The 11,383-nt window shown below is 35.3% G+C and overlaps 1 protein-coding gene and 1 non-coding gene across 3 annotated transcripts; one reads left to right on the top strand and one right to left on the bottom strand.

Annotated features, from left to right (window-relative positions):
* Positions 1-1,787: 1,787 nt before the first annotated feature.
* LOC118059821 (uncharacterized) lies at positions 1,788-7,057 on the top strand. Of its 2 annotated transcripts, none has more exons than XM_073412187.1 (14): positions 1,788-2,242; positions 2,626-2,701; positions 2,786-2,875; positions 2,964-3,008; positions 3,136-3,216; positions 3,753-3,846; positions 4,523-4,581; positions 4,893-5,003; positions 5,113-5,249; positions 5,338-5,377; positions 5,456-5,518; positions 5,817-6,007; positions 6,081-6,582; positions 6,687-7,057. In XM_073412187.1, the coding sequence occupies exons 1-14, from the start codon at positions 1,830-1,832 to the stop codon at positions 6,732-6,734; spliced, it is 1,950 nt and encodes a 649-aa protein (XP_073268288.1). In that variant the 5' UTR covers positions 1,788-1,829; the 3' UTR covers positions 6,735-7,057. The 2 variants fall into 2 exon arrangements, with proteins under 2 accessions (XP_073268288.1, XP_034928676.1); XM_035072785.2 differs by having other exon boundaries at positions 1,789-2,242; positions 6,081-6,578; positions 6,683-7,057.
* Positions 7,058-9,741: 2,684 nt separating this feature from the next.
* Positions 9,742-9,825, bottom strand: TRNAY-GUA (transfer RNA tyrosine (anticodon GUA)). Its single transcript is given in 2 exon segments — positions 9,742-9,777; positions 9,789-9,825. It is a non-coding gene; the product is annotated as a tRNA-Tyr (tRNA).
* Between the last annotated feature and the right edge of the window lie 1,558 nt (positions 9,826-11,383).

Raw genomic sequence — 11,383 nt, 5'->3', positions numbered from 1 at the left:
GAAAATGTGCAGGAACTTCATCTTGAGAGAGGAGACCAGGAGATGTTGATTGGGTTAGCGTTCGAATGGAAGAAGAACACTCGGATGAGGGATGAAGAAGGATGATAGGAGAGGCGGTATTTATAAGGGAGAGGCTTTGAATTCGGCATGTTTCATGTTACTTCGTAAGTGGAGCGGTCCAAATCCAACCCTATTAAACAATGAAAAGGTGGAAACACTTTATTCCATCAAGGCATGGTCTTCTTCCTGTTCATATATATATATATATATATATATATATAGAGAGAGAGAGAGAGAGAGAGAGAGAGAGAGTACATTGTTGAGGTACGGTGTTCAATAACTAGAGTAGTACAATAGTTAGGCAAAGCATGGTTCTCGTTCCTGAATTCACACGTATAGTACTAGTAAACAAGGAATGCTTTGTTTAATTAATATAATGAACCTTTATTACACGGTTTAAGTAGTCAACAATATGAAATATATTGTTAAAAATTAAGAGCACAAGTCAATCCCTGATAAAAAAAAAGAAAAAAGAAATAAAGCGCAGATTAATTAATGCTCGTTTTAAGAAATCAGAAAACGTGAGCAAAATATTTATTAAAGATATCATGGAGAAGAAACAGAGATTGTTAGTTTGCAAATGTGTAAAACTACGTACCTGTCTAAATAAACAAACAAATAAATAAATTATCTTTTGGACCAGATATATTATCTTGGGCAGATGAGCTGTAAATTCTGGAGTTGGGCCTTATGAGATGTGAACTCGCTTTGTTGTGGAAAAATAAAAGAAGTCCAAGAAATTCGGAAGCCCATTATGCTACCAGAACCCAGGCCATATAAGTTAGGACAAGCCAGCTAAGAGCTATCCATGTGGTTTATGACAATCTGATTTAGGAATGGCGATTATTACAATTTTATTCTGTTCGTGCACTACTACAGCGTTTGTGTATATTAATTTATTTTATGTTTAATTATAAATAATACGTGGATATTAAGTAATTGAATGAATATTCAAAATCATAAATAGAATATATATTTTTAATTCTTATTCAATAAATAATAAACATAATAGAAACTAAAATCATAAATATTCATTAACATTCTTAATTTTATAAGAAATTTTCTTCTCAAGCTAGAAAAATACCGGAGCGTGCAATTATCAGTTATGTTTTTTCTCCCTTTTTTTTTTTTTTTTCCCTGTTCTTGTTAATCCTAGCATAACAAAGTTTGTGATAAATTGGGGGCGTCTCCTTAATTGAATCCACAATCTCAATTGGATCCCTAATCTACAAAAGATTTCACAATTTGACCCTTCCACCAACAAATGTGCCTGAGCCTTTTCTCAATTTGGTACCCAGCCAGTAGGCAAATTTAGGCATATTGGTCGAGGGAAGGATCAAATTAAGGTTAAGATTGGGGACCAGATTACATAAAACACAGGTTGGGGATCAAATTCAAAAAAAGCTTTTAGATTGGATACTAATTTGAGGTCATCCCTAGTTTGAGTCTCAACATGACAAAGGCACCGGAATCCCACGACCTTTTCTTTTTCATTAATAAGTCGAACGCGAGGAAAACTACTGTACCCTTCAGCTCTTTACAGGTCACCCCACTTGTCAAAATCTAAACAGGCACCGTCAAATCTTAAGAACTTATGATGATCCAACGGTGAATAAATTCTCAGAAACCCGACTCAAGTTTGACCAATTGACAAACCCAGAGTCAAAGTTAAGTCAGGTAACTCGAGTCATATATAAGAAGAGCCTCTCTCCAATAAACATGTAAGGAAAAAAAACCACCCAAGTCCTGTCTCTCTTTCTTGTCTAGCCATGGCTGACAACGGCCATGGCAACAGTTACTTATCTTTTGGTTCAACAAACAGACAAGAAAACATCGGTACAATGTTAGCGTCCTTACGTATAGAAATTCGACCACAAGAACAAGGTGGAAGAGAAGTTCCATTTATGTTTCGTTCTTCCAGATCATCAACCACTTATGGTGATGGTGATCAGAGTACTCCGATGGTGATTGACAGTGAATCTGTAGAAGGAGGAGGAGAAAGAGGAAGCAATGAAAGAAGAATAGAAGAGGGAGATGGGTTTTCTTTAACAAGGAAAGAGAATGAGCGTACTGTTGAAGAAGCAAAGAGAAGAGAAGATATAGTGAAGGCATATGATTTGGATGGATTGAATTGTGCTATTTGTATGGAGCCTTGGAGGTCTGAAGGTGACCATCAAGTCAGGTTAGAAAAAGTAACTGATCATGATTTTACAAGGGTTGTTCTTTAAGCCTTTTATTAATGATTGGTGATCAAAATTTGTGAAGTCCCCCCCCCCCCGATAATAATGCACAAAGTAATCAGTGACCATGTTCTTGAATTTATGATTAATGATTGTCAACTGAAGATGATTAATTTCTGGGTTTTCTTGGAATGTGAACTTTGTTTCAAATATGTGGTATATAAAGCAATTAAACTGCAGATAATTGTGATGAATGCTAAATTATGTTGTTATCTTGAAAAATGGGTTCATATTTTTAGTTTTTCAACTTTATTTTATAGTTTATTTTGATTGTTGCTCAATGTATTTTGCCCAATCATCTAACTTAAATGATTAAATGTGGCAGCTGCCTTCCTTGTGGACATTTGTACGGTTTTTCTTGCATTAGTAAGTGGCTTCAACGACCGGTGCCTACTACGAAGGTATACTCCTGTCATCTACTGAAAAGTTTATAGAAGCTGTCATTTATCTCTTTCTTGATCCATTGGTGCATTTCTTCTTCGTAGTGTCCTCAATGCAATGCAAAGTGCGAATTCAAGGATATTAGAAAGCTATATACAACACCAGTGGTAGTTATTGATGAAGGGTTACAAAAGGTTGTACTCGGGCATTGTCTTTTGGGAATGACATTTTTTTCTGTGTAAATATGTAGAAATATAAACTAAATAAAGATTTATCTTGCAGAAAGTTGAATCTCTTGAGGATGAAATTGGCTCCCTTAAGACAGAGGTAAGATAATTAATGACGATAGTTATGATATACAAAATACTCTATTTTGTTTTTGGATGTTTGTTCTAGTTTGTCTGTTACAAGAACAGCAACTAATATTCTATAATTTCCCCTCTTTTATATGCAGAAATCTGATTTGCTTGATATACAAGATAACTTGCTCGAGATACAAGATAATTTGCTCAAGTTATTACGCAACCTCAAGGAAGTATGATCTACTTTGATGGCATACTGCTTAATCTTTTTAATCAGAATTTCAGAAATTGTAGAGATATTTCTAAAGAGTATGGGGTAGTTAGATAGTCGATAAAGAGTCAGTTATGGTTATGGGCCTCTAGTCATTGAGAGAATCTTGTTTTGTCTTCCAATTGAAATCTTTAACTGTGATTTTTAATTCCTGGATCTAATTCTCGTGGCTTAAGTCCTGAATGCTCCAATGTCTTAAAAATCAGTTACTTTTTATGATACTAAAAGTAATAACGCCGTGTTATCTCTTTCCTATCTTAATTTCCTGGGTGCATCACACTGTTGTTTCCTACTTATTATGGTATTGAGTTTCTTAATGATCTACTTTCTTTTAAAAGTATCAATAACTTTCTCCTAGCAGCCATGCTCTCTTGATGCATCAAACTTTTTCTGATTCGAGCATGCTGTATCCTTACATAGTAGCTTGTCTTGGTTTCTTATAAGGCTTTTCTCATTCTCCCCTTTTCTGTCCTAACTGGCTTGATTTTGGTTTTCCAGAAACCAGCTTGTACAGAGAACACATCATTTGAGCAGATGGGAAGTAAACCTCATCAATTCTTTAATGCAAAAGAAGCTCAGGGTGTACAATCTGGTAATCTCTCTGCATGATTAACTTAATGAATATGATTGCAGTTCATATATTTTTCATTTTCATCTCTGTTGGCTTCCTTGTTCAATCAAACTAAGATTTCATATCTTTTTGTGCAGTTCATCTTTATATTGAGTGTTTTGATTGACTAATCCATTGCCTGATAAGCACATTCATATGGAAGCTTGTTGCTAAGTAATAGGAGACACGGCTGAGTTATGTAGTTAAAATTGCATGACAATTCAAAAATATACATTAGGAGTTGTGAAAATGCAGATGATTATGTACAACCAGTAAAAGACTTACTAGTAAAACGTGGATTTAAAAAACTTAAAACGTGGATTACAAAAAGTAAAGATTCATTTTTCAGTCTAATTGTATGATTTCTCCCAAGCATTTTACAACTTGTTAGCCTCCAAAGCAGATACACATATATATTACCTTCTTGATATCTGGTTTTTACCATCTTTAGTTGTAGAAGGTTTCCTAAGCATTGTGAATTGAATCATTCTTGTGAAATAATGCAACCTTCCTATTCCTTAATATTTACAAACAAATTGTATGTGTGTTTTACTGATCTGGAAGAAATCTGCGATTCTTCAATGAATCTGATATTCTAGTGTGTGACAACATGACAGAATTAGAGGTTGATTTTAATTGCTGTTATTCGATAATGCAGGATTTTCCTTCGGCTCATATTTTTCCAAACAACTCCTCCATTGCAACTTTAAATTACAGGTCTGGAGTTAATTTTTTTCATTTGAGTGTTAGACTGTTAGTATGAAAGGCTAATTAAGAGTTTATAATGCAATGGTGATCGTGTGTTCCTAGATAATGTTTGAACATTATATATGACAAGAAAGAATTGGAATGTTGTCTGATAGACTTTTACAATATCAGCCCATCAAGTTTCCCCCCATTTTGTTGAATATGTTCACTTAATATGTTCTTTTCTCCCATACATGGTTGTGGTCTTTTAAATCCCATGGTTTCTCTTAGTGTTATGTTTCAAGTTGTTTCTTTTGTTGAATAGTTGCTAACCTTGACAGCATGAGCTGGCCATAGAAGGTGGAAGGCTGTTTGCCATGGACTTCTCTTATCAAAATCTGATTCTCGCTCGAAGAATTGCTGGGATGGGTGGGATGCATATGCTCAACAAGGTAAACTTCTTGGTTGAACAGGGAGAACAAACCTGAGTCTAGTAACATTCACACACATCTGATTTATACTGTTTGAGGTTTGATGGGTTCAAGGTTTTTTTTTTTACAGATTAACTTGATTAATCCTCGTGAAAATGAAGATATACAGCTTCCTCCTAGCACCAAAGCTGTCAAGGATATACAAATTTCTCGTTGTGGTAGACTCGCCCTTTTGGCTTCACTTGGGAAGAAATTATCAATACTTAGGTGAATTATTGTGTCCTTTTGTTCATTGAGTTCATTTTTTGGACTTCTTTATTGCAACTAATTGAACTCGAGCTCTTTTTTGTTTTAGCATGGAAAGCAACAATATTGTCGTGACCTATAATCTAAGGGTTTGGCTTCCTTGACTATTTAAATTTTCCCAATTTAACCTTTCTGGATATTCCTAACCCTACAAGTTGTCTTTCCAGGTCCCAGCTTGGTCATGTTCATGGGATCTAAACAGCCCTCATTACGTGTATGCTGGCTTACAGGTTTGATACCTAATTGTGTATAGCATTCCATATATTTTAGTGATGTAATTCACAATATTCGAAAGATTACCATATTCTTAGTTTTATTGCTTGATATTATTGAGAGAGTGAAAAGTTAGATGGCACCATGCTCCTCCACTTCTTAAATTTTGTTAGGATTCCAGCCTTGAGTCATCAGATGAAGCCCTTCTCTTCTCTCTGTTTTCTCTTCCACTTGGTAGCCGTCCATCAGATATTTCAGTTATTTGACGTTCTACAACTGCTTCAATGTTATCATTTTTTTATTTTTAATTTGCAGAATGGTATGCTTTTAGTATTTGACATGCGCGGGACCCTGAATCCTCTGCAGTCCATGGTTGGACCAGTGCCCGGGCCAATTCACACTATGTACCCCCTTGCACAAAACCCTGTTCTTGGTTCCAATTCTCAGAAACTGCTTACAGCTTCCTCTTTGGGACCATGCGTCTGGAACACTGATGCTGGAAAAAGGTAGTCAACTTGAACTTCATTTTCATAAATAATTTGGATGGCTATTCCTGACTTGCCTTTACTTTTGCTGAAGGCCATTTCTGGTTCCTGGATTTGAAAATCAAGGGATTTGCACTTCACTTGCTTATGGTCCATTAAGCGATGACATTGTTGCTTCATATCATCCCAAATCCAAGAAATCAAATGCCACGGTTAATTCCCAATGTATAGATCCAGATTCATCCCCTTTTCCAGGATCAGCCACGCTGTGTTCTCAACTTCTTGTAAAGAGAATAGCTGATAGCCATTATCGTAACTTGGGATCTACATCTGCCTATTTAAGCAATGGTCAAATGGCAAGGACTGCGATTATAAACATGCAGAATTGCTTCCCCTTGTTTGCCTATGGAGATGAAGCAACCCGAGGATTGAGGTTGAAGGAATTACCAAGTTTCAATGTGACCCAGAATCTTAAACCACATCATCACCCCATCCTTGATGTGAAGTATGCGCATAACCAGGACACAGGTATACTTGGCTCTGTGAGCGAAGACAAACTGCAACTTTTTTCTGCGGAACTGTTACAAAAGAGGTATGTTTATCTGATGGTAACCTACACAACTGCTGCAGCTTTGTAATCTGAGGGGCATAGTTCACGGACTCTGTTTATCTTATGCTACCTTTTTCAATGATCAGGTAGAGACTTTTGGAGCACTTTCGACGTCTCTGTTTACAATTTTCTCGATGAGTCACAAGATACAAGAGTAGTGAATCTAAGTATATTCAAGCATATGCGATGTTCTTGTAAATAGATAGCCAGTTAGATTGTACATGATGTGTATATTATACTAGAAGGGATACATACATCTTAGAAAAACATTTGGTGGGAGAGATTAGCAGAATTAGAACAAGTGCACATTGCAATTGTGCTTGAATGTATCCTGGGATTCAAGCAAGTGGCTTTTGGTTTTGTTTTGTGAAGGGACTACTTGTTTAGTATTTCAGGTGTTTCTAGCATATTTATAAAACTCGGTCCAATCCTGCTATGCAATCCATTGATTTATTTTTTTTTTAATTAAATTGATGTTATTTCATTTAAAAAATTAGAAATATTTGTTGGTTGATTTTTGTCCCGAGAGTTGACTCATCTAATTCACAATTCGAGTTTTGGATTGAATTTTATAACTATGATTCAGAGCTCATTTGCTTCTTCCCTTATGATTTTCTTCTTTTGTTTTTTTAAATGAATCTGGTATGGGATTTAACATGAAAAAACGATGCATTTCCATCTCACGGAGAAGTTTTAAAAATGGAAGGAGAGATGATGGGCAAATTTATCAATTGTATTCTTCTTCTTTCCCCTGTAGCACACGACTCTCTCTTTCTTATTCTTACATTAATTTAAATTAGGACATACGTAAATACTTTACTGAAATTCACTTGTTAAATGAGATAGTGCATTTATGGAAGCTAATTAATTTATAAACTCTCTCTCTTGCCCTCAAACTCTCACTGAAGTCCCCATTTCCTTTCCACTGAGATCCACTCAGCTATGAACTTTCTCTCTGTTAGAAATTAATTTTTTTGTTTTGTTTTTTTTAAGTCTTCCAAATTGTATGGAAAAGCAATTATTTCATTAACATTCATCATCCTTATCTTAATTACTTTCTCCCTCTTCATCGGAACCGTTGATACCAGATCATACTTTCCCCCCCCATCAGATGGAGCCCACCACTTCTCCTGTACACTCGCCCACACACAATCCTCTCCATTTGCTCCTCTCGAAGTCTACATGTACGATCTTCCACGTCGATTCAACATCTGAATGATGGAGAGGAGGGAGGAGGGAGGAGATGACTCGCCTGTCAATACAGCGGAGAGTAGTTGCCACTGTGGTCGGTGAATGCGGGGGGGTTAGCATAGTGTGGAATACTGGTTGATGGCTTCGCTTTTGGGTAGTGGTGGAGAGGGAGAGGAGAGGGAGGCGGTTAGGGTTTTGGATCCGGGGCTGACAAGTACCTTTTCCTTTCCCGTTACAATATGGTTCTCTTGACATTATGACGTGCTTTTGCAACTATTTATTGTCAGATGAAATTCAATCACCAGATTGAATGTGCCATGTTATATCATGTTTAATAGCCTCTGGCCCTTAATGAACAACAGAATCTCCCAATACATTTGGGCGTTTTAAATGGAAGATCATTCTCTAGAATCTCCTTTTAGAGAGAGTGCCATTGGTGTCATTTTCTCAATACAAGGTAGCCCCGAGTCATTTGATTTCTTATCCAAGTAATTTCTGTAATTTTTATTTCTCATTCATTTTCATTCATGAAATACCAGTCAACTAAAGGGATGCGTTCATCAAAGTTCTGTCTACACTCATTGCTGGAGAGACTCCTTCCTCGTTCATCCACTAAAGGCTTTTCGATGCTATTGTTAGCCACTGTGTTCCAATCATCATGGGTGATCAAATCGAGCTCCCCTGTAAGGATGAGATTGACTACAGCCAATTCTAAATTTTCTTCTCTATAAACGAGGCAATACAACCAGACTACATGGTTAATCAGCTCCGGCAATTTCCAAAGGACAGATGGATTAAAATGTGGAGGCAGTTTAAGAAGATCTCCCATCACTTTGAATTCCAGTACCCCCCTAATGAAAGAAGATGCAGTCAACATGTTATGGAAACAGGTAAAGCGCAAGCTTCCAGGGGTTCAACTTGCTGTACCTAGAAATAGGCGAATGAAAGTTCCAGACTGGTGGCGACGAAGAAGATGATTCCGGAGCTTTCTTACACAACACTGTACATTCACAATATTTTTTTCATCGCGCGCATTGATAACCCTTTACGGGAATAATCTGAGGCAGTTACAATCACCACCTGTCATCTGCCATTATACAGATCACGATATGTTCACTTTGACTAATCAGCATCATATCAAAGAAGGTTCTCTTTTGAAGATGAAGACGGGCAGCAATGCATCATTGCCTCTGTGATATTCTTTTATTCATTCCCAACAGTTCAAATGTGAGTTCTGAGTGTGAAATGACCTGCGGCTATAGACATTCAGAATTTAGCAGGCAACCGTTTTTGTTCTGGCGTACTTGTTCTTCTTGATGTTTGTAATTTATTTAATGGAAGAGATGAAACCTTCCATTCACGAGGAGTTATCTGGCAGAAATTTGTGTTTCTTTCTTTTCAAGTTTCATTTTGTTTTAATTCAATAGCTTTTTTCATTGCTTTGCGGTGTCAGGCTGCGTATTACTCTTGCAGTGAGCAGTGAAGTGATGGAGAATTGTTTCCTGTTGTTTGCCTGTAGAACCTGGAACCGCATCATCACTTGATCGTTGATGTTAAGCATCTTCTAACCAGGGCACATGAACATTTAGAAAGATAAAACTTGTACCTTTTCTGCAAAACCCGATACTAGATATGTATTGTTCATAAAACAAGATGTTGCTTATGGTCACGTGCCGAGGAGGGGTTCAGGACAGAGCAGGGGAAGAAAATGCATGCATGGTCTGGAAATGTCAGCATTTTAAGTTTTGGTCCTCCCATGAGTATCAGATATTCTCCTGGTAATCTATCCTTCATATCTAGCCAAATGTAATTTTTTCAAGGATTTTAATCTTTTGTAAAGTGTAATTTAAGGAATTTTCAAGGAAAATCGAAAAAAGAAAGAAAGGAAAATATTTTCAAATCGTCGAAATTTTGATGGGTCAAAAATGAGGGAAGTTTTTGAGGAGGAAAAAGATCCGACCTGCCGGATTCGAACCAGCGACCTAAGGATTACAGATACCACTACAGTCCTCCGCTCTACCAACTGAGCTAAGGTCGGTTTATTGGAAGTAGTTCCAGATAGAATTTATATACTAATTTCAAAAGAGTTTTGACCCCGTGGGATGGTGAGTGAATGTGGCATCAAAGCACTGTTACTTAGGGGTGATGGTTTGTTCAAGCAAAAGGAGAAATTAAGATAACCTTCTTTAGTCCTGGAAATCTAATAAACACAGTAACTCGATTCAATTTGATAGGGTTGCTTGTCGGTGAAGGTACTAATAAAGTGTACATTTTCAATTCATTGGTGGTGAGGGAATTTTACTTTTTTCTTTCTTGATTTTTTAATTTTAAATCTTAAAACTAATATTTAAGATAAATTTTGTATAGAAAAACTTAATTTTAATCAACAATTAAGTTAGATTCTAAAATACCCTTTCTTCAAATAAAAAAAAAATACTAATAAATGATATAGATAGTTAAAACTGCAACAAAAATTAAAATATAGTTAAATATAAAATAAGTTATACTTCAAACTCTACTTTTAAACCGGTTCGAGATTGTGATAACGGTAACGATTTAAAGTGTTTTTTTATCTAGAAATATATTTAAAATATATTATTTTTTTATAAAATTATTTTTAATATTAACACGCCAAAAATGATGTGAAAGTAAAAAAAAATTAAATTTTTTTAAAACATGGGTTGCACCATGTTCCCAAACATACCATATTCAAGTATTTGATATTATGTTGTAGAATACATTTTAAAAATTATTTTCAGTTAAAAATATATTAAAATAATTTTTTTAATTTAGTTTTTTTAATTTTAAGCATCAATACATTAAAATTAAAAAAATTATCTAAAAATACAAATTTAATATTTTTTATATGAAAATCAATTTAAAAACTACTTTAACAAACAAGCTGTTTCGAGGGAAAAACAAACACTCACTGAACATAATAAGTTTCGAGATCCAATTAATTTCTCATGCAATGAACTTTTTGCTGAAATTGCTTAGGTATTAATCCCCACTATACCGTGACTCCTCACCAAAAACTAGGTTTCAAGTTCAAACCTCCTTGTCCTAAATCTAGACGACAGATTTGCGAGCAAAGGGCAGATAGAGTAAAATACGGCATGGATGGGTACAAGTTTGAAATGACGAAGACACCCATTGATTATACACCTTTCATCGGATTGAGCAGTAGGTGAAGGGCATATCAGTCACTATGGTACAAAGACAATTTAGCTCATCCACTCCAAATATTCCAAATCAAATCCACGTCAGCTGGACAGAGATATTAAAAAGACATTTTTTACCCATCAGGGTTTAAAATTAAGGTAAGAATAAGATTGCATTAAATATTAAATAAAAAACTTTAATCGAGATATAGATAATCCAAGTCACATTTAGTCTTAAATTTTTAATAGGAAAGATGATCTGGAAATATTTATATTTGTTAGAAAAAAATTAAAGCAAAAGGATAATGTATACTAGAGAGAGAAATTTTAGTGTGTTTTAGGATTAATTACCAGTACGCGAGACGGATATAAAATGAAAAAAAATATATAAAAAAATATTTTTAAATATTATAGTTATTCCTCGAACAGTCTGAG

Source organism: Populus alba, chromosome 10 (assembly GCF_005239225.2).
Source record: "Populus alba chromosome 10, ASM523922v2, whole genome shotgun sequence".
Lineage (NCBI taxonomy): Eukaryota > Viridiplantae > Streptophyta > Magnoliopsida > Malpighiales > Salicaceae > Populus > Populus alba.
This window is presented reverse-complemented; position numbering and strand designations above follow the sequence as displayed.

Coding starts and splice junctions, on each gene's coding strand:
- LOC118059821 (XM_073412187.1), top strand. CDS start 1,830: ATGGCTGACAACGGCCATGGCAACAGTTACTTATCTTTTGGTTCAACA. Junction 6,008..6,080: donor AACACTGATGCTGGAAAAAG/GTAGTCAACTTG, acceptor CTTTTGCTGAAG/GCCATTTCTGGTTCCTGGAT. Junction 6,583..6,686: donor AACTGTTACAAAAGAGGTAT/GTTTATCTGATG, acceptor ATGATCAGGTAG/AGACTTTTGGAGCACTTTCG.